At 48.6% G+C, this 26,509-nt stretch overlaps 1 protein-coding gene across 1 annotated transcript in view; it reads right to left on the reverse strand.

Annotated features, from left to right (window-relative positions):
- Positions 1-6,490: 6,490 nt before the first annotated feature.
- NOTCH3 (notch receptor 3) overlaps positions 6,491-26,509 on the reverse strand; it is a 209,312-nt gene continuing 189,293 nt past the window's right edge. The window contains exons 29-34 of the mRNA XM_078681656.1: positions 25,994-26,078; positions 25,093-25,258; positions 23,902-24,206; positions 16,189-16,336; positions 15,559-15,656; positions 6,491-12,877 (exon numbers count right to left, since the gene is read on the reverse strand). Of these exons, the coding sequence (XP_078537782.1) occupies positions 11,462-12,877; positions 15,559-15,656; positions 16,189-16,336; positions 23,902-24,206; positions 25,093-25,258; positions 25,994-26,078 (2,218 nt within the window). The 3' untranslated portion in view covers positions 6,491-11,461. The remainder of the gene's footprint in view (positions 12,878-15,558; positions 15,657-16,188; positions 16,337-23,901; positions 24,207-25,092; positions 25,259-25,993; positions 26,079-26,509) is intronic.

A 26,509-nucleotide genomic window follows, 5' to 3' on the forward strand; every position in this document is an offset into this window, starting at 1 on the left:
ATCTCTTCACCACCTGTGATGTGAAGAAGCTCCTGCACGTTTCTCCCCTTGTGTAGGCTACTATCGCTGCCAAGTGAACTCTTAACGAGGATGAGCTAAGGTTCTTCTCCAGTAAGTGCGTCAGGTACCTTAGCACTGTGGAGTCCCTCTTCATCTTATTGTGGAGTCTTTCCTGTCTGCACCATATTGTGAATCTTTTCCATTTCGCAACGTAGCACTTTCGAGTGCTGGGCCTTCGTGCCTCCCGAAGTACCCTCAGGGTGCTTTCTGGTAGTCTCAAATGTGCGAACTCTATGTCCTCAGGAGCCACGCTACTAGGCTCATGCTCTCTGGCTCTGGATGCAGTACCTCTCCGTTCTGCATGGACAGTAGATCTTTCCTCCTGCTGAATCTGTGGGGTGCACACTGTGTCATCTCCATGATCTGCGAGTACCAGGTCTGCCTCGCCCACTGCGGTGCGACCAGTATCAGTGTCATGTTGCTCGCTCTGCACTTGCTCAGTACTCTGTGCATCAGTGGTATCGGGGGAAAGGCGTAGGCAAATGTCCTTGACCAATCTATCCATAGGGCATTCCCCAGTGTCCCCTCCTCGGGCTGCCTGGATGCGAAGTTTTGGCATTTTGCATTCTGGCGTGTGGCAAACAGGTCCACCGATGGTGTCCCCCACCTGTCGAACAGGTATCTTGTCTCCTGAGCATTGAGCTCCCACTCGTGGGATGCCGATGTCTGCCTGCTGAGCCAATCGGCTTGTATGTTGTCCTTCCCTGGTAGGTGTATGGCTAGCAGGTCTATCTTGAGAGGGATGGCCCATCTCCATATCTCCTGCGCCAGCGTTGAAAGCGGTGCGGACTGTGTGCCCCCCTGCTTGTTGATGTAGAACATCGCAGTGGTGTTGTCTGTTTGTATCAATACCCTGTGCTTGTACAGTCTTGTTTGAAAGGCCTTCAGTGCAAGGAAGATTGTCTTCAATTCTAAGTAATTGATGTGCTTTGTGGCATCCGTCGGTGTCCACAGTCCCCTCACCTTGAGCTCCTCCATGTGAGCGCCCCATCCCTTCAGGGATGCGTCTGTGGTGATGGTCACTGTTGGCGTTGGGGGCGTTAGAGGCTTTCCCCTTGCTATGTTCTCCATGGTCCACCATGTCATCTCCTTCTGCACTGCGTGCGTTACAACCACTAGATCCTCCCAACTGCCTGTAGCTTGTGACCATTGCTCCTGTAGCCATTCTTGAATGGGTCTCATGTGGAGTCGTACATTCGGTACCAGGTGGATGCATGATGCCATCATCCCCATGATCTTGCTCGCCGTCCTCACTGTCCGAGCTTGTCCCTTCCGGTAGAGGCGAGTTTCCTTCACCAGCGCCCTCGCCCTCTTCTCGCTGGGGAACACCTTGCCCTGTAAGGTGTTGATCTGTGCTCCCAGGAAGATCTTCACTTGTTCCGGCTCCATTGATGATTTCTTCCAATGGATGGAGAACCCCAGGTTTATGAGCGTGCTGGTCACTGTATGTGCGTGCAGCTTGCATTTCTGGTATGAGTTTGCTTTCACCAGCCAGTCGTCCAGGTAAGGGTATACATGTATTCCCTGCCTTCTTAGGTGCGCTGCGACTGCTGCGAGGCACTTTGTGAAAACTCTTGGTGCCGATTTTAGACCGAAGGCCAGTGTCGTGAACTGGTAGTGGCTTTCTCCGACGGTGAACCTGAGCATGTGCTTGTGCTTCCTGTTCATTGGGATGTGCAGGTATGCGTCTTTGAGGTCTATAGTGACCATGAAGTCCCCGGTCTGCAACTGTGGGAGCACCTCTTGCAGGGAGGTCATTTTGAATTTTTGCGTTCTTATGAATTTGTTCACGAACCGTAAATCGAGAATGGGCCTCATTGTCTCGTCTACTTTTGGTACCAGGAAGTATGTTGAGTATACTCCTGTGTTTCTTTCCTTGAAGGGTACCCTTTCTATGGCCTGCTTCTGCAGGAGTTCTTTTGCTTCTTCCTGAAGGCACTGCAGCTGCTTGCTTGCTAGCGGCTTTCTTCTTGGTTTTCTGTTTGTTGGCCTCGCCTCCAACTCTATGCAGTATCCGAATTGGATAATGTTGAGGATCCATTTGTCTGATGTGATTCCTCTCCACTCCTGGAGGTGGAATCTTAATCTTCCTCCCACTGGTGTCCTGTGGTCGTAGGTGTCTAGTTTGTCTTGACCCATCTGTACGTGCTGCCCCCTGGGATCTTTTTTGTGGGTGGGCACACGGATTTTTTTGAAGTCACTTGGAGGTGGGCTGCTGGCCCCCTCTTCTATTTTGTCCCCGTCCATTTCTCCCTCGAAAGGACTGGCCTCTTTGTTGGTACTGCCAGGGCTGTTTCTGATGGCCCTGCTGACCCTGCGAGTCTGCCTGGTGCGTTTGCTGGAAAGCCTGGTGTGATGTACCTGGCTGGTTTCCGCCTCTTCCGCCGGGCCTCCGTGACGGGGTGCCCCTCTTGTTCCCTCTGAACTGCAATGCTCCCATGGATCTTGCTGTTTCGTTATCCTTCTTAAGTTGGCTGAGTTGCTCATCAACTGTTTGTCCGAAAAGCGTACTGCCGTTGAATGGTGTGTTCAGGATGCTGTGTTGCACCTCCGGTTTGAAACCGGATATCCTGAGCCAGGCGTGTCTCCTTTCCGTGACGCCCATCATCATGAGCCTGCTGGCGGTGTCTGCCCCATCCAGGGCCGTCTTAAGGCAAGAATTTGCAGCATTCTTCCCCTCTTCAATTAGCTTTTCGGCTTTCTGCTTGGCATCCTGGGGCAAGTCCTTCACCAACTGCCCCAGTCCCTCCATGATTTGGTACATGTGTCTGTTTACCAGGGCGTTGGAATTAGCCATGCGCCAGTGGGTCGCGGCATTCCGTTCGATCCTTCTGCCCACCAGATCCATCCTTTTGCTCTCTTTATCCGGTGGCGGGCCCGAGGTAGTGGGTACGTTAGCCCTCCTCCTTGCTGTGGCCGTGATAATGGAGTCTGCGGAGACCGTGCCCTGAATGTAGGCCGGGTCCTTTGCGGCATGCTTGTACTTCTTCTCAGTTCTGGGAGTTACTGCCTTGCATGTTGCGGGCTCCCTGAAAGCTTCCTTCCCCTGAGCCAAGACGCTCTCGAGCATCGGGAGGAACTGGCTCCTCGTTTGTGTTGGGAGCAATGTTTCCAGAAGGAAGTCTGCTTTCTGCTTCTCTTCGTCGAGCTTGAGCTTGAAAGCTGCTGCGGCAGATTGTATCACCGCGTTGTAGGCCCCGATGTCGTCCGGCGGCGAGGGCCTCGAGGGGTAGGTGTCGACCACCTCCTCCGGGCTGTCGGTGTCGACATCGATGTAATCTACCTCCTGAAGGTCATAGGGCGCCGACTCTGTGTCTGTCCTGCCCTCATCTTCCTCCCCATAGCTGTAGCTCTCGTGGGGATTCTCGTACTCCTCCTGGTCGTCGAACACCTCGACGTCCTGGTCTTGCTCGGTGACTTCGGCGACCTCTTCTTCTTCCTCCTCGACCGCCTCCAGCACTGGTGGCTTGGTCTTGTGAGGGATCGTGAAGGCCTTCATCCTTGCGTCGAAATCTTTTTTCCGCTGCATGAAGTTCTCCATTTCTGCCTCGAGGCGCCTTCTTTTCTTTTCCATCTCGGCCGCGTGTTCCGCGTCGGATGGTTCCGCCGCTCTCTTCGACGGATGGCTCGTCGCCGTGCCTCTCGGAGTCGAAGTTTTCGACGTCGAACCGGATATCGGGTCTCTGGTCGTCGTCGACAGTTTCGGGTCTTTCTCCCTCGTCGATCGATCCTTTTCGGGGACGATTTTCGACGTCTTCTGCTGATCAGCAGCTCTCGGCGCCGGGGACTCCTTCTCTGAGGATCCGCTGGGCCTGGGAGTAGTCGCGGACGCCGCCTTTTTTGGCGTCGGCGCTTTCGGGGTCTTGCCCTCGATTTTTCGAGACTCAGAGTCTCTCGGGTTCTTGGGGGCCGAAGAGTCTCCTACCTTGTCAGAAGTCTTCGTGTAATCGGTCTCTACGACCGTGTAGCTGTCGTCTTCGGCGGCAGCGTTGTCTTCTTCCTCGGAGGACATCCCCAGCTCGTAGAGCGACGGGGTCGGGGCCTTCCCCTGCAGGGCGGCGTGTGCTACCCTCTGCCTCTCTCTCACACGAAGGGTCTTCGGGGTGAAGGCGGAACAGGCGTTGCAGTCTCCGCTTTCGTGGTCCACCGGTAGGCAAAGGTTGCATACCGGGTGCTGGTCCTTCTGCGCGTACTTGTGGTGGCAGTTACGGCAGAACTTGAACGGCGTGTTGTCCATCCTCGAGCGTCCAGGGCCTCTCTGGTCGCGTGTTCGTCGACGGTCGTCGAAGATCTGGATGGAAAACGCCTTATCTTTGCTTGTCTTTCGTCGGTGAAGTCCCCTGGAGTCTTCAGATGACTTCTCCTCGTCTTTTCTGTATTTTTCTTTCTTCTTTCTCCAAAAATGTCTGGAGCCCAAACGGGAACGATCCAGACCCGACCGCGGAAAAAAAGAATCTGAAGATGGCGCCCAAGAGTGGGAGCTTCCGCAGGAAGCATGCCGACGTCACCGGAAATACACCCAAAGGGGGTGTGACGCCGACGCCCACCTGGGCAAAGAGAAAAAAAAAAAAAAAAACAAAGAAAAGACTACGAATCCGGACCCAACCACAAGACCGCGGAATAATGCACAGCATAGTGAATCCAGAAAGATTCACGCTGCAAAATTGCAATTTCCCTCTTAGCGCTTTACCTGTTCCTTTCCTTCCCTTCTATTCCTTGCCTGTCCCTTTTTGCGCGCATCAGTAAGAGGACTTAAAGCTGGCAAGAGACTAACTCATCGTTGAAAAGACTAACTCATGTTCAGAGAACGAATTGAAGGATTAGATTCAATGTGGTATTAATGGAGAAGAAGGTACACATAGGGCAGTCACACACTAAATCGAGAGTAGTTAAAATCCCCTTCTAACCTTGTTGTTTCATTTGCAGATAGAAAATCTACTCCAAACACGATACCAGCATACTCACACACAATAGAAGAGAGGCTAAAAATGTTTTGACTACTGGTAGGAAGAAAACCAATTGTAGAGTTAAAAGGTATTCAAACTGCATAGTAGGCTGTTGTGTTTATGTGTTTCCCATTTGTGCCTTAGGCACCCACTGCGCAACCAGGAGCGATAATACAGAAGAATCCTGCAGAACAGTGAGGGGGGTAGCTGTTGAAGGAGTCTCTTCTTTCTCTCCCATTCCCCTTTTCCCCCCTATTGGTGACGTTGCTTAATTCAGTAGAGCAGCGGTACCGGTGGGCGGGCATAGGAAACCTCATCTATTCTGCTTCTGCAAAGACTGAAGGGTTCCTGACAGGTGGCCCCTGCCCCTGCATGGTGTAGTTCGCCCTTCTCTGCCTCTTCCTTACCTTACTCTGAGGGTCTTGGGTGTGAACCCAGAGTACATGTTGCAGTGTTGTGGTTGAGCGGCAGGCAGAGGTTGCAGACTGGATGCTGGTCCTTCTGGGCGTATTTGTGGTGGCAATTGGGGCAAAACTTGAAAGGTGTTTTGTCCATCCCTGGGCTCAGGGAGCCCCCTGTGCGCGCATTTTCCGTTGAACGTCGAGATCTCGGGTGAAAACCCTCTCTTTTGTCGTCGCGGTTACCTGACTTGTAGTCGGGTGTGTCGATATCTGTGAATTTCGTTTATTTTCTGCTATTTCTGTTGATTCGCTCTCCGAATCTCTGGAACTCTTCAGTAACGATTCAGACTCAAATGGCGGAAAAAAAAAAAATCGGAAGATGGCGACCAAAGGTGGGAGCTTCCAGAGGAAGCGAGCCGACATCACGAAGGACACCAAATGGTGGTATGTCGACGCCCACCTGGGCCCCGAAAAAAAAACCAAAAAAAAAACCTACAATTCCGGACCAAACCACTAGATGGCAGAATAATACACAGCATAGTGAATCCAGAAAGATTCACTCTGCAAAACCTGGGGAGTGTAATTGAGGGGCTATTGAGTCAAAGTAGGATTCTGGGCCTACAAAAGGGCAGAAGAGGACTGCAAGGCATGGGTGCCTTGGAGCATTACTGGTGACTACAGCATAAAACATGATAGGGGCAGGGAGATTGCTGTAACCTGGTGTTATGTGTGTGAATCATGAGTGACAGTGAGTGTTGATGGGTGACCAACCATGAGTAACTGAGGGGGATTAGTATGGATGGTTCTCATATTCTTTTCCATACTAGTGGATAAGGAGAAAGACTGAATATGGTGCAAGCTGAACATTTCCCTCTTTAGATAGTTTTAGGGTTTGATTCTGAAGTGGTACTTATCCTGCTCAACAGGTACAGACCAACAGGAGACCTATGCTTTTCTGCCTTGTTGGGAAATTAACAGTAAAAACTCAAAATTGAAAAATCAACTAAAGGGATATAACTAGAAACTCAACAAAAGCAAGGAACAGACAACTTCAGAAATGAACATGCAAACAAGGTCTTAAAATCTTTGTTAACTAAAACTTTATTTAGTGGCAACATAGTTACATTTTATATGTTGCATTAAGAAAAGACTTGGAGAACTTTCTGTACAAAATTTAAAGCTACATGTATTAAACTTGTATTAAAAAAATAAACTATTAAAAAAGTAAAGAAGCATCTACATTGTCTATTAAGAACAGCCGACGCAAAGGCAGGTCTCATCTCATGTGAGTAAAAAAACACAAATAACAGAAATAAAACAGGATAGAAGGAGTAAAATTTCAAAAGGAGCTGCCAGCTGGGCAAATGGTTGTCTGCAGCGTAGCTATGTAGAAAGCTAGACAGAACATCAGGAGGATTGCAGGGATATAATCAGAGAACAGTCAATGGCACTAAAAATACTTCTGGGTTTTGGCAGTTCTGTTCTTAACCTAAAAAAAACTACAGGAAGGTTGTTTTGGATGATTTAAATGTAGTTTACTTTTCATGGTGGTCAGTGGATGATGTGACCTCCATTTAAAAGACACCCACCCCTACCATGCCGGTTGCTGTAAGTTCCATGGCTAATGGGCGTCTGATGGGAGATCTGTTTGCTATACAAGAAGTTGCCTCAACATGCTTAGAATATCTCAGCTATGGAACAAAACACTTTAAAAATGTAATTCTCCAGTATGATGTCTTTTCAAACAGTCAATGCTAACAGATTCCCTAGTACCCATTCCATGGAAATCAACATGGGCTCCTTCTTGAATGCCAGGACGCTTTCATAGCTACTTCAGACATTAATTTATGGGGTGGGGGTGCAAAAAAGGATCGAGTGAGGGGTTTGGAGGCTAGGTGTAGTAAGAACTGAGTGCAGGGTGACCAGAATGTGGAACTACAGTGAATTCACATTCAGAACTACTGCTGTATTGGAACACTTTTTTCTCTAGCACACGATTTATATAGATTCATAGCCAGGAAGTAGCTACAAATTTCCAAAGAGAGACAACTACAATCGGATGATATATATTTAAACATGTTCAACCACATTGGGCATCGTTCTAAGGGACTGAATTATACAAGCAGCTATAATACTAAATTCGGACCATCATTTATGAAGTTAATGTGTGCTTTGGCAAGAAAAAAATATAATAATTGAGTTGCACTAATTGCAGTAGATCGGAGTTCTCTCTAGTACAAAAACAGTGCAAGAGACTTTAGCAAACTGATGTTCAATTTCCAGTGTAAACATGGAAATGAGTTTCCTTTACTCTTTCAGTGCGTCCTCTTGAAATGGCGATTTGGCACTTCATAAGAATTCAGGTGTTTAGAATATTTTGCATCCGAGATGTATGGCAGAGGGATGGATTTTAAACACATAGGTGGGTTACGAATATTAAAGAGTTTTTGAGGTTTCTCCTCATGGGCTGAGATATTCATAGCATGTTTGTTGGTAGATTTCTTGCTGGTGAAGCAGTCTGTGGAATACTGCCCAATGCAAAATAAAGACATACCTTTTAAGAAAAGTACCAAGTGTTGTTTCTGTTTCAGCCATAAAACCTAGAACTAAAGCACTCTCTCTCTCTCCCCCAAGCTAGCCTGTTCCATCCTGTGTGCTAGGAATGGAGGGCGTGGGAAGTATTGCACACATCCTGCCTCAAATCGTCTGGCAAGGTCTTAATGTAATGACCAAGTAGGCCAAGTCCATTAAAATGTAGGGGCTAAGGTAGCGACAAATTGTATAGAATATATTGCTTTGTATACATTAAGGCACAGAAACAGCTACTAAACTTTTTTACAGATGGCAACATAAGGCAATAAGATTCTATTCCAGGGGCTCTTAGGAGTTCCATGGGTGCAGCCTCATTAACACAATGGGAGTATTTTGCTCCTCTAGAGATAGTTCGAGGGCACCGCTCAAAGACGCCCTCAGTCAAAGTACCATCTGGATGCATTATCAAGCTGGCTGGTTAAGACTAAAACATGGGGTGTCAAACATAGGTCCAGATGGGCTGAACCCTGGATGGCTACAAAACTGTGTAACTTAATGCCATTTAAATTCATTGTGGACACATTTATTGTATAGTTACCCTACAAATCTGATTCTTGTGGACCTACATTGGACAGCCAAACCCAGCAACCCAAATTAAACCTTCCCTGAAACCCATTGTCAGGTTAGTGAGACCCTTTATTACAAAGAAAATGGAATGTGCTAACATAATTCCTGACATCATCGTAAAAAATATCATAAAATTACAAAACAAATTGACACCACCGGCAGACATCCATGTTTGTTCCTGAACACCATACTTTCACATAAGCAACCTCTGGTCAGAGCAGCGAGCGGCAGTGCTTGTAAAGGTAGGACTATACCAATCATGTACCCAGGGGGAAAAGACACAAAGTAGTGTAATTTAAAAAGTGTTCAAGAGAATAAGTTAACCTGGAATGCAGTGAAGTGCCAAGAGATGAGGGTGGGCTCGGCCTTTATATCATATATTTTTTAATATTCTTAAGAAATAGATATATTTTCTTTTATAAAAACGGGTATCATAATTCTGGCTACAAGTACCACAATTCTACAATTTATAAAGCAGTTTATTAAAGATAAAAAATGTCAAAATAACAAAAATATAGTATTAGATGATAAAAAGGCAATAACCGTGTCCTGCTCACTTTTTCAATGTGGGAAATGCAGGAATGTTCCAAAGCCAATCCTGTAACCAGCAACTGAGTGCTATTTTACTCAGTGGGACCTCTGCAGTGTTGCACCATGGCACCACCTAACCACCAGAGTCTCCGCAGAAAGATTTTGATTGTCCACAGTTTCAGATGCATGACATGTGGCCAGCCACGCTCATCCTCTGGCTACAACGGTACTCCAAAAGGTGATGCGCCGTCTACCACAAAGCAAACAGCATCAGTGACACTACAAGCCTTAACAAGAACGTATACCTAGTACACAATTATAAACAAGGGCGATAGCCACTTAGACATTTCCAATCTTCACCAACATGGTTTGACCAATCAAATCCCATGAAACCAAGGGGTTAGCAGGAACAACTGCGCTTAGTTATCGTTCTACACAGAAATACATTTAAAACGAAGAAAGTTTCGACTGTACAGGTCACACTCACAAATACATACACTCTCACAGGCATTCATTAACATCTGTAAGCCTCACTTAAACAGGGCTGGAGCAGAGAGCACGGGAAAGTGCCATTTGCTACTTTGAAAGAGCGGCTGGGGATGCCCTGAAATTGAGGGAACCAACTTACGGTGCAGTTTGTTACCACTTCCCAAGACATTCAGTGAAGCATCCTTCCATATTATTATTGCAAAGGAAAACAGCACAGAATCCTCACAATAACCTTTTGGAAAAAATCCAAATTGGAATAAAACTGTCCCAGGGAAGTTGGGAGACCTTTGGTCCCTTCACTCAAAGTGCTCGGGCGTCTAGAAACAGGACTAGTTAAATCTGATTTTATCAGAAGGTCTGCTGTTGTGATACCATTTACTGGCAAACACTGTTTTTTGTTTTTGGCAGCCTCAAAGGATTGGTCATGGGATGCACTCCACAGGCATATTGTGGAACATGGCAGTCAGGGCTGAAATACTCATGGATTTTGGCAGTGATTTATCAAAAATGCACACTATCTTCAAATGGCATGTATACTGCTGTATGCTGGTGGCAGGTACGACTCTTAAAGATAATATTTAGAAGCTCATCAAGTACTGTAGACCTCTGAGCAGGCCGCGGTAGCTACTTGGATGCTTTGAGTAACTAGGCATCTGCTCTATCCTCTTCTCTTTTACTGGTAGCTGTGCCCTGCACCCTTCAACACAGACAAAACCAAAAATAACCATAAGACCCACAGAGTCCAAGAATGCTCGATCGCTGATCGAATAATACTTAATATTGGTTGTGGTTGTTCAGAAGGCAGCATGAACGTTTAGCAGTGACATAACTGCAAAGCTTTTCCCCCGCCTTTTCCAGAGGTCTGGTAAAACTGTTTAATACAGTTACAGGTGGGCGAGCTTCACTGGCGCACAACATGGCGCCTATGGCTGCTCGGCTATTGGGCTGGCTAACCAGCTTTCAGATTTACTTTAAACCATTCAAAGATTGAACCTAGTCAAATTCTACATACCAGTAATGGCGGTAACTGTCGATCCATTCATGAAAAACTTCTAGAAACTGATCCTGAAACTGACCAGAATTGAGTCTACCCTCACCTTTCATTGGTAAGGAACTCAGCCACTCACATTGGAGTGTAATCTTTGACTCCCTCCCCCAAGGGACAGCATCAGAAGGTGGTAATCGGTTTACTGCAACACTGCACTAAACTGTCTAAGGAGTTCTTGTTCAGTGCTTCCTACATTATTCAGGGCGACAGAAAAATGCTTCATTCTGAAATAATCTCCCTCTCTGGACTTTGCCACAGAAATAACTATTTCAACCCTGTTTACGTGAGGCTTCACATGGAACATACTTTTTTCTTTTTAATATTTGTTAAAAAAAGTTCAAAGGAATTCTGTACGTACTATACAAAAAGGATTAAAAATGCAAAGGACTCCTTTGCTTTGATGTAGGTGCAAGTACAGTCTTGTCGCCACGTCAAATAGACACTTGCAGTGTTTTGTCCTGCTAGAAGGCACAAGTTCGTGCTGGTCACTCGGGCAGTGATAAAAGCAAGAAAGTGGCTAGCTTGGGCAATTTTCTCCAGCTTACACCTCATTTTTTTTTCAGTCTTTCTATCCATTTCGAAACTTTTGCGCACAAAGGATAAAAGAGAAAAAAGTGTCCGTCTTCGGAAGACGAAAGACTTCATTTTCAGAGCTGGCTACGATATCAAAGATCCTTAGGATTCTGGTTTACTTCATCAAACACCTTCCTGGAGGCAACGCGGAGGGTTTCACAGGAAACCTTTCCAACTGACAAGGCCCCAAAGAGTCATCTTCACTCCCTTGAAAACAAGGGAGGAAAAAACAGGGGTAATTCTTCACTGGGTCTTCATGCAAACACCTGTATTTTTGTGGCCTGTTCAGGCAGGTGGGAGATTTGAGTCTGAGAGGGCCCAACAATAGCTGGGCTAGGGGTAGAATCTGACCAGTCTGACATAGAGTGAGGAGAGGGGCTGGACCACTGCTCCGGCGACTCTGGTGATGGGGTTAGATACGGATGCTCGCTGGGCATGTGCAGGTAGTGTTTGGGGCTTGCCTCCTGCCCAGGGTTGTAGCTGTGCTGTGAAGGAGGAGTGGGGTAATCCTCCATGGTCTGACCACTGTTGGTGTTGCTCTGCTGTTTGAAATACTGTGGCCGGTTCCCTTGTGGCTCCTTTGGTGAGATGGGCTGGTTCAGCCTCTCTTGCATGTGCACCATGCTTTGCTGCATAGGGTGACCATTACTGTTAGCTTGCAGCTGCGGAGGATGCATCTGCTGGCCTGGGCCAGCTTGGGCCAGGGGCGAAGGCTGCCGCTGTTCAGCTGTTGGCTGCATTTTCACTGGACTCTGCTGAGCAAGGACTTGAGAAGCATGGACCATTGATAGGTGGTTCTGGAGCATCAGGCTCTGCTGGAAGCCTTGGCTATGTTGGTGAAGGTTAGGGTGGGAGCCTGCTGGGTGCACCACGTTGATGACCTGGCTGCACTGGGACGAGGGGATCCTGTTGTGCCAGTCAAATGGTACACTGACTGGACTCACCATGCCCAGGCTGAGCCCAAGACCATTGGCATTCACAATGCAGTTGGGCTGACGGGCCATGGATTGCATGTTTACCCGATTTTGCATGTTGTTCATAGAGAGCATGGCAGCATTCTGCGCAGAGGTCACTTCCCCGATGTCGCTTAACCTGGCCAGCGAGACTGCAAATGGAGCATCCATCATGCCATGGACTATTGGTGTGGATGGCATGGACATCGAAGCGGATGCCGGGTGGAAGACACCTGGCGATGGCATGATCGGGGATGTGGGGTTGGCAACATAGGTACGTGGAGAATCCAGTGAGTCAACAGGCGATAAGGTAACTGAGCTCTCCATGAGTGATCCTTGGCAGTCGAGGGTCAGCTTCTTGTTCCTACTCTTGTTTTCTTTGCCATCGCGGGCCAAGTTGGCATTGCTGCCTGCGGCGTTCTTTGCACTGGGCCTCCTGGTTTTCTTTCCCTGTGGGGTTTGCTTCAGACTAGACATGTAACCATTGGGAGGGCACATTAGTGGCGACATGGTGTGGTTGCCCATAGATCCGGGACTACGCACAGTGTTGTACTCATCTAGCAATTGCACAATGTCATGGTGCATGCGCTCTTGCGCAATGTCACGAGGGAGCCGGTCCATGTGGTCTGTGATCTCACGGTTGGCAAAATGATCCAGGAGGATTTTGGCAGCTTCATAACTTCCTTCGCGAGCAGCTAGGAAAAGTGGAGTCTCCTCCTAAAATCAAACAACAAAAATATGTCAGACACTCAATTTTATCCTCCTATTTCAAATTCACTCACATTTACAGACTGTTTTAAAATGTTCAATTTTACTTCTTTATTTCTCTAACCTTTATTAATCTGCTACGATCATCTTATTTTATAAGCACTCGCTGACCCCCAAAGTAGGCTTTGCAGACCACCAAGGTTCCCCAGATCCGCAGGTTAAGAACCAATGCCTGACATCCTTCCCCACTATCCCGTTCAGTGGTGTTTTCGGGCATGGAGAATCCCATTGGCACAGTTCCATTTGGATTCATTAAATGTCTCAGAACATTGGCGCAGACTGAAAAAATAGCGCCTTTGATACCAGAATATTCAACTCTGTGATTCAGTGCTTATGGAATTATAGTCATCTAAGAAAATCAGTCATCCAACAGAAGACGCTTGATGACTGAGGATACTTAGACAGTTGAACCATTGGCTTCTTACCTGCCAACTCAATGGGAGATCCTTTTAAGAGTTGGAATGGAGAGAATTTAAAATGAACTCCATATGATATTCCTTTTTCTATTGCAGAATCTACACCAGATAATGGTAAACTATCATTTGTAGATCCAATGAGTGACAGTCAACGAGTTGGACATTCTAGTTCAACAGGCCAAGCAAATAAAAGGTTTCTTTTTATGAGATTTGAACTACATTATGGTCCAATAAAGTCAATACGACCTACACAGGCTGCATCAAGGGAAAACTGAGGTCTTGACACAACCACCCAGAACAAGCATTGGCAAAGCCAACAGGTTTTGCCTACACACAATCTATTGGCGTTGTCAATGTTTTTGACATGCTGTGCAACATTGCTTGGCTTAAAGAAAAAAAAATAAAGCACTAGAATGTGGTCAGTACGAACCTCATCTTAGCGATTTTTTCTACTTTAAGCCATGTTACACAGCAGCCTGTGCTGCAGTGCAAAATGGTTTTTTTTTTTTTTAAACAGTGCGGCGGTTGGGACACAATGTAGAGGAGTGGGAAACGCAATAGAGAGCAGGAGAGGGGAGGTGGGAAAAACCAGGGGTGGGTTAGAAATAGCAGCAAAGCGGGTCGGGGCAGGTAGGTTTAGAAACAAAGGAAAGCAGGAGGATGCCAAATGGAAAGGGCTTTAACATCAACTTTGCAGTGTCTGCGTTATATAAACCTTTATAATAGATATTAAATAAAAAGCAAATGCCTTATATCAGTGTTAACAACGGTTTGTCCTCCCAGTTGGCTTCATTCACCGTCTACACAAAAAGATTACAGTGTGTCTTATCAGTGGTAGTTTTCATAGTAACTATCTGTATTCTGGTATCTTCCCCATTGAGGGGACGTTTTTATATCTTCGTTTAGTTCCTACTGAAAGAGGTAGACATTTACTGCCCCGTACCTATAGAATCTCCCATCATGCTTCCATGCAACAAACACTTGTAAAGTAGCTTAACAACCTGCCTCCTTACACTGTCCAATATGTATATTTGGCTCCCTCGAAACACTAAAAGAGGCATTGTGTCCTACTACCATGACTTACTATTACACTATTAACGTAACCGGCAAAGGATCTGCATTTTGCATCTCACACATCCTCATTACAAGCACCTGTCTGACTGGATGAGAGAAGATTCCGAAGATACTCTACTTGGAAAGGGCAGGTCTTTCATGCAGCACTAGCTATAGTCATCATTTAACTACAATTGCATACCAGACACCTACTCAAATAATTTTTGAAGATCCTTGTCCACAATTTTCTCAAATAATTGAAGAATGCTTGTGACCAATTCAGGCCTCTCTCTTTCATGAGAACTGACACCTTTAAAAGTGAAGCACTGCTGTGAAGTCTCTTCAAAGTTATTAATATGTCAGCGGACTACCCTTTGCTGGAGAAGTTAATTACCTTTAAAAATGATGCTACTGCAGGGGTATTCTACCCTGCTTCATGAACACCTCCTCGTTGGATGTTGGCAGCACATGTAGCAATGGTAAAAACAGATATTAAAATGGCTTCCAGATAAAGTAAACTCCACTCACCTTTCAAATAACATTTAAAGAGTCCGTTTTATTTTCCAGTTTTAAAAAGTGGTTTTCAGAGGTGTAACTGAAAAAATTATTTCTAGAAATGGTGGAATTTTAATCCCAAGAATGTATTCCAAAATTAAGAACCCATGGCAGAAAGCTGCATAATCACTCTCATGAAGTTATGACTCAAGATAGACAACTAAGTTACAGGTATGTGACTCCTCTTTACTATTGTCCTAGCATTGGTTGTAAAAGGACCTTGTTGTGCCACATTGTGCCGTGTGGAAGTTTGTGGATTCCAATACTACAGTGGTCACTCGGTGACTTTCCTTGCCACACAGACCAAATACTCCAAGTCTGCTTTGAGTGCCTGAGGCAAAGGAATCTCTGCCACAAAGCCTCTATAGATTTTTGCTTTCTTACTTTTATTCGCTCAAGTGCCTGCACCAACTACTTGGCCAAACTACTGTGTGTCAAATTAAAAGGTTCCCATCACGGTTTTGGTATCTTTCTCAAACCGACAGCCTTTGAACATTTTCAACAGGAGAATAAATACTTTGAAACATGTGAATCTATGAAAGATCACACACTCGAAACTGGTAATACATATAAACAGACACAATATAGCACATTTGAGTCACCCACCTTGAGATCCTGCATGTCTTTATTCGCACCATTCTTCAGAAGAGCCAGAGCAGCCTCCAAGTTGTTCACTGCTGCTGCCCAGTGAAGGGCAGATTTGCCTGCAAGAAAAAGGCAGATAATGTCAGTGGTAGAGTCTCCCTCAAGAAAAAGCCAAGCAGTTTGAGGCATGTCACTGCAAGAGGATTAAATCAGACAAGACAAAAAGCAAAATATGCTTTAGGAAGAAGTACACTACTGTAAAGCAACAATTAATACACAGTGCTCAACATTTCTGACAAATGCATAACCATGTCAGAACAAACATTCTGGCAGATAGCGCTTGATAAAACAAAGGATTGTCAAGAAAGGCTGTAGGTCATCAGAAGTGTACACATTTATATCTCTCTTAGAGAAAAAACCCAGCAATGTTGTCAGAGGATTAAAGGAGATTTTAGTAGCAAAGCACTGTGATACACTAAGAAGAGGCACGGCTCTGTGAGGCAGATGTGTCATTTAGCCTAAAAAGAGCGAGAATTTGTAGATGTTTTCCAGAATTCCAGAAGGCGAAGCTTGCTGAATCAATCATGCAGTTACCATGCTGGACCTCAACCCCATCGTGTTGTAAAGTGAAGTCCAGGGCCTCTAACTTACCCAGCTCATCCACAGCATTCACATCCGCATGGCAGGCAATGAGTTCTTCCACCATCCCCTCCACTGCAAGCCGGGCAGCCAGTATCAGAGCTGTTGAGCCATCTACCATCCTAGAGTCCAGGTCTGTGGAGCGGTTCCGGATCAGGATCTGAAAGTAGGAAACAAATGGAGGCTATGTCACTGTAGGGATACACTATACGTCTTTCTAGAGCCAAGCAAACATTTCTATAGAAGGACCTCATGCAGTCATTCATCATTCTCAATCTGCAGTTACCATACTATCCACTTCAACGAAACGGTGACGGGGGTTAGAGAGGTTGGGTTGTCAAAGACCAACTGTCCTCCCACCTTCAGCTGGTGTTAACACTTGACTTTACAGAGTTAAAAGAAATTACTATGTTGATGGCGCCACCGTTTACCTTTGCAAGCTAAACAAACTAGGGTGATCAAAACAATGACCCTGCAATTTAGCAATAAATATCTAGTGTAAAGTGTAAACCTGTAGCACGAGTTCGATCATCAGAAGGTATGCCGAGCTCAGTTGCAAGACATTACCAAGCAGTGCTAAAATCCTTGGTTAAGAGTGAGGAACAGAAAGTGGGTGACGTATGAAATATGACATGAAGTCTTGTATTGCTAACACATACAGACCACTTGTTAGGTCTTCCCATTTCAAGGGCTTAGTGGGTCGGTGGATGCACAATGAAACCTGATACAGATAGTTTTTGAATGTTTGATCTTGTGGTTTTAGGAGTAACCGGATATCAATAGCACTAACACTCACGACAGCACAAGGTTGGATATCCTACTTGGGAAATCGAATGGCACTGGCAGCCAGTGGCATCCTGGACACCTTTCGCTGGACCATCACAGTGGCAGAGAGCCCCTACTGACATTATTAGAATTATCTCATGCTTTCATTAATTGGAGTTGCTTTGTAACAGCATTTATAGAGTGCTTTAAACACCTGAAAACAGATCAAAGCACAATGGTGGCTGCTACACTGTGGGCCAAAGTCAGGAAGGAAGAGCGCTGCATTACTGTGTGGCCTATGTGGTAGCATTTTGATGTGTGCTTGACTGATGAGTGTTACACTCAGCCTGGCTTAGGTCACTGCGCCTATGGAACAAGTTACTTACCTTCGGTAACGATATATCTGTAAGAAACAGTAGTTAGTATTAGATTCCTTACCTTAGAATATCCCCAGGCGTCAGTCTGGATCCGGAAACTTTTGCGTAGCAGTACCCCTGCGCGTCGGTAGGCGTCGTCTGCAGGCGTCCCCTGCGGCTCCGCGTCGTCGGCGTCGTGCGCCGTGATGACGTCGCTGGAGTATATAGACGCCGCCTCCGCGCGCTGACGTCAGTTCTTTGCACACAGCTTTTCCGCGCCAGAACACGCAGAGCCATGTGAGAACCAACACTGGTGCCATTTGAAAACTAGGGCCCTGAAAGGGATGTCCTTAACCCTAGGTATCAGTTCGCAGAACGGGGAGGATGGGAGGGGCGGTAAGGAATCTAATACTAACTACTGTTTCTTACAGATATATCGTTACCGAAGGTAAGTAACTTGTTCATCTGAAAGAAACAGGTTAGTATTAGATTCCTTACCTTAGAATAGATACCCCAGCAATACCAACCCCGGTGGTGGGTCTGCGAACCAATACAACCTACACCAGAAAGTCCTGGAGGACCGAACGGCCAAAGAAGCCATCCCTCCGGACTTGACTGTCCAGGCAGTAGTGCCTCGCAAAGGTGTGCAGCGAGGCCCACGTGGCCGCCTGGCAAATGTCCTGCAAAGGGACTCCCCGGCCCAGGGCAGTAGTAGCCGCCGTGGCCCGAGTGGAATGGGCCCTCAGCCCAACAGGAGGCTCCTTCCGAGCCAAAGAGTAGCATGCTTTGATGCACAGGACGACCCACCGAGAGATGGTCCGTTTCTGTACCGCCCTTCCCTTCTTCTCACCCACGTAGCCAACAAACAGTTGGTCATCCACCCGGAACTGGCGTGTGCGATCCATATAGAACGAAAGCGCACGTTTTGGGTCCAGACGATGGAGCCGCTCTTCATCCTTTGAAGGATGCGGAGGCGGGAAGAAGGAGGGCAAGGTGATGGACTGCCCAATGTGAAAAGCAGAGACTACCTTGGGCAGGAAAGAAGGCCTAGTCCGAAGAACCACCTTATCAGGATGAACAGACAAGAAAGGAGGTTGAATAGAAAGAGCCTGGAGCTCACTCACTCTCCTGGCAGAGGTGATGGCTACCAGGAAGGCCGTCTTTAAGGTGAGAAGACGGAGAGGACAGGAATGAAGGGGCTCAAAAGGAGCGCACATCAGGAAAGTCAAAACCAGGTTCAAGTCCCACTGAGGCATCACGAACGGAGTTGGAGGATACATGTGCGTGATGCCCTTCAAGAATCTTAACACAATAGGGGACTTGAACAAAGATGGCTGATCAGGTAGCCTCAAGAAGGCGGAAAGGGCAGAAAGATAGCCCTTGATAGTGCCCAGAGCAGAGCCCTGCTGGGCAAGGGAAAGGAGGAAGAGGAGAACCTCAGACAGAGGGGCAGAAAGGGGATCCACAGCCTTTGCTGTGCACCATGCCACAAATCTGTTCCACCGGCAGGCGTATACCGACTTTGTGGAGGGACGCCTGGCTGCCAGAATGACATCACAGACTTCAGGAGGCAAGTCAAATGGCCTCAACTGTCGCCGCTCAATCTCCACGCATGGAGGTGGAGACTGGACAGGTTCGGGTGGAGGACCGTCCCCTGCTGCTGCGACAGAAGGTCCTCCTGAAGGGGCAGGCGGATCGAGGGACCGACTGTCATGCTGAGTAGCTCGGGATACCAGTACCTTCGAGCCCAGTCCGGTGCCATAAGGATAACTTGGGCCCGGTCGCGCCTGATCTTCTTCAGCACTCTGGGCAGAAGTGGTATAGGCGGAAAGGCGTACAACAGACCGCAACTCCACTCGCGCCGAAAGGCGTCGCCGAGCGAGTGCCGTCTTGGAAACTCCAACGCGCAGAACTGATGACATTGCGCGTTCTCTTCTGTGGCAAATAGATCTAACCAAGGCTCTCCCCATTGCTGAAAGAGGCCTCTCGCCACATCCGAGTTCAGACGCCATTCGTGATCCACCGAGCACCGACGGCTGAGTTCGTCCGCCCTGGCGTTCAGAGAACCTGCCAGGTGTTGAACCGTCAGAGTCACGCCCTGACGTTCCAGCCATTGCCAGAGGCGCAGAGCCTCCTGGCAAAGGGTCCACGACCCCACACCGCCCTGTTTGTTGCAGTACCACATGGCGGTGGTGTTGTCCGTGAACACCTGCACCACACTCCCGTTGACAAAGGGGAGGAATGCCTTCAGTGCTAGGCGAATCGCCCGCAGCTCCAACATGTTGATATGGAGCCGGGATTCCGCCGGAGACCAGAGGCCTCTGATCTCCGCCTCTCCCAAGTGGCCACCCCAGCCTTGGAGGGACGCGTCCGTCACAACCACGTGCTCCGGTTGGGGAAGGGAGAGGGATCTGCCCCTGACCCAATCGCGGTCCGTAAGCCACCACTGCAACTGTCTCGCAGTGCCCTCCGAGATCAGGACATGGTCGGATAGGTTGCCCTGATGCTGGGCCCACTGAAACTTCAGGTCCCACTGCAGAGCCCGCATCCGCCACCTGGCGTGATGCACCAGAAGGATGCAGGAGGCCATCAGCCCCAGAAGCCGCAGCGTCAACCTGACCGAAACCCGGGATAACGGCTGAAAGATGGGAATCAGAGCCTGAATATCCCGGACCCGCCGTTCCGGAGGATAAACCCGAAACTGCGCCGAGTCGAGAACCGCTCCGATGAAAAGGAGCTTTTGAGAGGGACACAGGTGTGATTTCGGCACATTGATGGAAAACCCCAGCTCGTGCAGGAGGTCTGCCGTCATCTGAAGGTGGTGGACGACTGTCTGGGGCGAGCCCGCCTTCAACAGCCAGTCGTCGAGGTAGGGGAAGACTGAAACCCCTAACCGGCGCAGATGAGCTGCGACCACCGCCATCACTTTCGTGAACACCCGTGGGGCTCTGGTAAGGCCGAATGGGAGCACGATAAACTGAAAGTGCTCGTGGCCTACCGTGAACCGCAGGTAACGCCGGTGGGCCGGCAGGACGGGGATGTGAAAATACGCATCCTGCAAGTCCAACGCTACCATCCAGTCTTGTGGGTCTAGAGCAGCCAAGACCTGAGCCAAAGTCAACATCTTGAACTTCTCCTTCCGGAGGAAGCCGTTGACGTTCCGTAGATCCAAGATAGGACGCAGGCCTCCCTTGTCCTTCTTGGGCACCAGAAAGTAGTGGGAGTAGCAACCACACCCTACTTCCGGCCCAGGAACGCGCTCGATGGCCCCCTTGGCCAAGAGGGCCGTAACTTCCTCCTGCAGAAGCGTCAAGTGGTCCCCCGACACACGGTGGTTCTGCGGTGGCATGGCTGGAGGAGTGGACTCGAAGGGGAGGGCATAGCCCCTTCGGACAAGCTGCAGCACCCACCTGTCCGATGTTATCGCGCGCCAGCGGGAGTGGTGATGGCGAACCCTGCCACCCACTGGCGTCACGTGAGCCCGAAAGCTCGGACTAGGAAGGCTTGGATGCAGCAGCGGAGGGAGGCGTGGACTGACCACGCCGCTGGCCTCTACCGCCACCACGGCGGAAACCACGGCCGCCACCGCGCTGGGGAGCGTTCTGCGTCGCGTGGCTGGCAGCACGTGTGGGACCACCCCTCCCTTGGCCACGAAAGGGCCGAAACGAACCCGTCTGCTGGCGCTGGGTCGAAAGACCCAAGGACTTGGCCGTGACCCTGGAGTCCTTGAAGCGCTCCAGCGCGTGGTCCGCTTTGTCACCAAACAGGCGACTGCCATCAAATGGCATGTCCATGAGTGAATTTTGGACGTCTGGCGAGAAGTTGGCAGATCTCAGCCAAGCATGGCGACGAATCGCCACCATTGTGGACATCGCCCGTCCCAGCGAGTCGGTCGTGTCGAGACCACAACGGATCGAGTACCGCGCCGCATCCCGGCCTTCAACTAAGGCCCGTGTGAGCTTGTCCCGCACCTCCTGGGGACATTGCGGCAGACACTCCTCGACCGTATCCCACAGGGAGTGGGTGTAGCGGCCCAAGAGGCACGCGGTATTACAAGACCGCAGTCCAGCGCTCAAAGAGGAAAAGACCTTTTTACCAAACTGGTCATACCGTTTTGATTCCCTATCGGGCGGAGCCGACGGAAATGCGGACTGCGAAGTGGAGGCCTGGATCACCAGACTCTCCGGGGAGGGATGGGTGGATAAAAAGGCAGGGTCGTCCGAGCATGGACGGTGACGCCTCGCGACATTCCGGTCAACCGGCGCACCAGAAGCGGGCCTGGACCAGGTGCCCAAAAGGACATCCGACAGGGCCTCATTAAACGGCAGCAGAGGCTCCTGGGGGCATGACTGCGGTTTAAACACTTCGGTCAGAATGTTCGGCTTGACCTTCGCGACGGGGAGCTCAAGGTGCAAGGCCTTGGCAGCCCTCATCAGGACCACCGAATAGGCAGCACCTGCCTCAGACGCCACAGGGGACGGAGAGACAAACCCAGGGTTGGGCGACTCGTCCAGGCCACTGGCATCACCCAGATCACCTACCCAGTCCACATCATACTGGCAGGCACGGGATAGAGGGTCCTCAGACCCCTCCCAACCCTCTCCATACTCATCGTCATCATACCCATATTCTGGGTCAACGATATAGACGTCGGGGTCAACGGGCCCCATCGGCGTCGAATCCGGCGTCGGCCGACGCCGGTCCGACTCCGCGTCCGGAGTCGGGGAGGAAAGGGGGGTGGCGCCGCGCGGCGTCGGTGCCCCGACGCCGGCCGGAGCCGACGGCGGAGTCGCTGCACCACGCGGGGGCGGTACCACGGGTTGGCCCACAGTAACCGACGCCGGAGAGGCCGGGAGACCAGCCGGCGACGAACCAGAGGGAGCCAGCGGCGCCGGGGCCGGAGCCGCCGGCGGCGCCGGAGCAGGAGCACCCGAACCGCTCGGGCCCCCAGACGGGACCGACGGGCCCGCAGGCGCCGAAGGCCCCGCCGGAGAAGACCTCGCCCTCATAGCAATGAGGAAGGCCTCGATCTCCTCACGCGACGCGCCTTCCCCAGGGACCGACGGGTATGGGGTAGACGGCGTCGGCGACCCACGCGGGGCCGCGGGGGTGGGGTCACCCGAGCCCCCGGCCGCATTACGCGGGCGTCGGGGGGAGTCGGGGGTGCGATGGCGACGCCCCGACTTCTTGTGCTTACCTGACGAGCCGGAGGAATGGTGGCGACTCCCGGAGCGCCCATGGCGGCTCCGCGATCGTTCCCTCGACCGCTCCCTCGACCTCCGACCGGACCGGGACCGCTCTCGACGCGGGGCCGACACCCGGAGCTCGAGAAGCTTGCGGGACCGCTCCCGCCTAGCTTTTCCAGTCAAGGCCCGACAGTCGACGCAGGACTCCACGTCGTGGTCCGCGCCCAGACACCGGAGGCAGAGTCGATGGTGGTCGGTGACCGACATCATGCGGTCGCACTCGTCGCAGCTCTTAAACCCAGGCATCCTACCGGCACCGTAGAAAGATTAAATTTTACAAACACTTGGTCAAAAGACCGGAGTACTGCTCTTCGGATCTGCGCTAACTGGCGCGGAAAAAAGAAGAACTGACGTCAGCGCGCGGAGGCGGCGTCTATATACTCCAGCGACGTCATCACGGCGCACGACGCCGAGGAGCCGCAGGGGACGCCTGCAGACGACGCCTACCGACGCGCAGGGGTACTGCTATGCAAAAGTTTCCGGATCCAGACTGACGCCTGGGGATATTCTAAGGTAAGGAATCGAATACTAACCTGTTTCTTTCAGATAGTGTAGTTACATGAAGAGGGCTATAACATGTACCTTATATTAATTTATAGCTGAGTTAGGTTAGGTTGAAATGGTGTGGAATGCGAGTGTGGCCTAAGCAGGATCACAGCAGCCACCACAAGCAATGGTAGTAACCGCAAGGGGTCAATGATGGTTGGGCTCTCATCACCTGATTGGGAGTAGGGAGAGGGGGGATGATCACAATGTTACAGTTAAAAGTCAAAAGAAATGCAGTCAGTTAAGTCTGTCCTTCAAAGCAATGATTTGAAAACAAACACTGAAAAAAACATTATCAAAAGACACTGCACATTATGTGTCAAATTCATCTTCACACAAGCGCATCCCATATACTCAGTTTAACAGTCTGCCCACTCAGTGTACATTTAGTTATTGTAGGAGACCAGATGATGAGGCTTGCACATATTTTGCAGAAGGCAGTAGAGAAGAAATTCTAAGAATGGAAGGCAGAACACATCAAACTAACAGTAAAGCGGGGATTGCAGTGACCCTTATCAGTGAATTTGCATAACGCACACAGTGTTTTCATTGTAACCTAACACAAACTCCATTTTTGATAGGTACATGGTTTGTTTCTCTGCTCCTAGCGACAGGTCAAGCTTGGTAGGAATATTTTATTTGTGGTAAGCCCTCAGGTCACTGTACATTCAGACAAATTAAAACATATCGGTAGATAGACTGGCTCCTGCAACTGCAGTGAGGAAGAAAGCCTCCTTACAGAGTGGACCATCAGATGGGTCAGTTTCAGACCACTTTTCAGGCGACTCAAATTTGGTTTCTTTAATGCTCACCTGAAACACTCCTTGTGCGTCTGCTGCCACAGCAGCATGAAGTGGACTGCGGCCAGTGTTGTCTTGGGCATTAGTATCTGCACCGGCATCTAGTAGACGTTTGGCTGCATCCGCACGGGCATAGCGGGCTGCAAGGTGGAGAGCACTTTCCCCTGTGCGATCGGTCTGCGCTCCAAGATTGGCACCTTGACAGATGAGATCCGAGATGATGTTGGCGGATGAATCCTCTGCTTCTTCTTCCTCATTGACATCCACCTCCATCCCACCACCACAGAAAGAGGCGAGCATCAGTGGTGTGAACCCATCTGCACACAAAGATCAGTGTGAGTAAAAACAACATACCTTATGAACACACTAGTCACTAGCCCATGGGACAACCTTAAATTTACTAAAGCAAAACTCACATTAGGTAATGCTGCCCCTTGAATTATCTCCTCTCCTCCAATGCCCAGGAATATGAAGCAGTTATACATCCAAACCAAGATGGTTGCAGATAACATGCTCTACCTTGAGATCAATTAACTGTGCCTTTTATTGTACACAAAGTCTCCAGATAGCCTCCATGCTTTACCTAGCCTAGGAAGGGACTTGACTGGAATTAAAGTACAGTCGCAGTGTGATAGTGAGGGCAGAGTCAAGTGAACTGCAGCACTGTGAGGTGGACTGGGTCAAGGCCATTCAAAAATTGCAATTTGAGGGCAAATCTGAACATTCCAAATCAATGTGCATCAGCTTACAGACATAAAAATACCACCTCTGCATCTGAAACATGTATAATAGATAGCCTTTGCCACATCTGGTAAGAGCAGTGGCATTTTTGATCAGTCACTGGGGAATCAGCCTTGTCTGAACCCAGTTATCCCACTGGATAAGCAGCTCTGGTGAATGCCATCCCCATAGGGATCCAGAAATGTCATCAATGCACCACAAAACTGTTCAGCAAAAGTAGATCAATGTGCACAATGGCTTTTTTTAAACAATAATGGGGGAGGGCGGGGTTATGGCAAATTTTATGCTTGAGAAGGGGGTTATCCTAAATGAACATTCCTAGGACTAGATAGGTAGATTGGAGTAGACTTGAACAGCTCTGACATTACATATATAAAGGAATCTAAAATAAGTACGATGGAATGATTGCTACTGAAAAAAATAGATTAAATCAAGACTCTGAAATTAAATAAGTCCACTCACCGGGACCTCGGACATTCACATCCATGCAACCTGAATCAAATTCACCCTGAGGTGGGGTCAGGGCCATGGATGGTGTCATCCGGATGTCAGCTGCAGCCAGATGATGCGGTGTCCACTGCCGGCAATCCACAGGATCCTCTGCTTCGGACAAAAGAGCATCCTCAATCTGGAATCAGAAGCCAGAAACCCATCAGTTAGCGGCCTGAGATGACATCAGTTTCGATGCCTTTAGCAGTACATGGTGAAGCATAGCACATGCTCCAAGATAGCTACATCATGGATTTTAATATCTACTTTTCCAGCATAAGTAATGGTAGATTTTTCTTCGACCATCTAGAGATTGGAGGACGGTGGAAGTTGTGGATAGAGAGAGCTCTCAACAGACTAGTGACAAGGCACAACTCAGAGGGGCTTCTATTACATAACCAGTAAAAAGTAATTAAGCATCTTTGTTTAGTAGAATGCTTCAGAAGAGTAATAAGAACAAGGAAAATATTTGTACAATCCAGTCCAATTACAAATAGAGTTATACAAATAAGCGCGTCATGAAGCGGAAGTTACGAAGGAATTTATTTCGAAAAGGTCTGGCCTGTGGAACAGTGTGGAACTGTTCAGTTTCCTGGTATAATATAAATAGGTTACTGAGTGATGAGAGAGCCCACTGGTACTTCTGCTCTGGGATGGGAGTACTGAAAAACAGGCAGTACTTGCACACTAAATTGCAACAATGTGTTGCAGTGAAAAAGGTAAAGTGACAAAGTAGAGAGGGGGAATGCAGACTTAGGGGCAAGTATGACTGGATAAAAAGTTAGCAGCATGCAGTCAAATTGAGGCAAAGGAAAGTAGTGTAAGGAAAGCAGTATTCAAATGACCATAGGTTGACAATATGTTTACATCATACCTTGAGTCTCTTTGCTTCAGGGCAATCTGTGTCGAGCCATTCATCTGAGTGATCACCAATCAGGCTCTCGCCCTTGCAGAGGTCGCTAAAAAGACATTGGGGTTGAAAGTCAGAAATAATCCTGTATCAATTGCACTGTTTTCCTATTCAAGATGAGCAAGATAGTAGCAAGTGCTATCAGATAGCAACCTTGTTACCTTCCAATGTTTTTATAAGGTAACATTAGTAAAATATTCTAGTTATGTGTAATTCTTATTCCTTGAAGGATCAACCACAGAATGAACCAGGTAACAGTCCGTTATGCAGCAGTAGTAGATTACTATAAAAAATTATTTTATTAAGCTGCACATTTTTAAAAGATATATACAGGCTACTGTTCTTTTCCATCACAGGAGTTCCTCTGATGTTCATAAAATGTCTCCATCGGAGTTTGGGATCCCAAAGAGATTAAATAGTTAAAATTTCACTTTTGGAAATAAATCAAAAACATACTGAAAGAAAGCAACATGTTTACAC

This window comes from Lissotriton helveticus, chromosome 1_1, assembly GCF_964261635.1.
Source record: "Lissotriton helveticus chromosome 1_1, aLisHel1.1, whole genome shotgun sequence".
Classification (NCBI taxonomy): domain Eukaryota; kingdom Metazoa; phylum Chordata; class Amphibia; order Caudata; family Salamandridae; genus Lissotriton; species Lissotriton helveticus.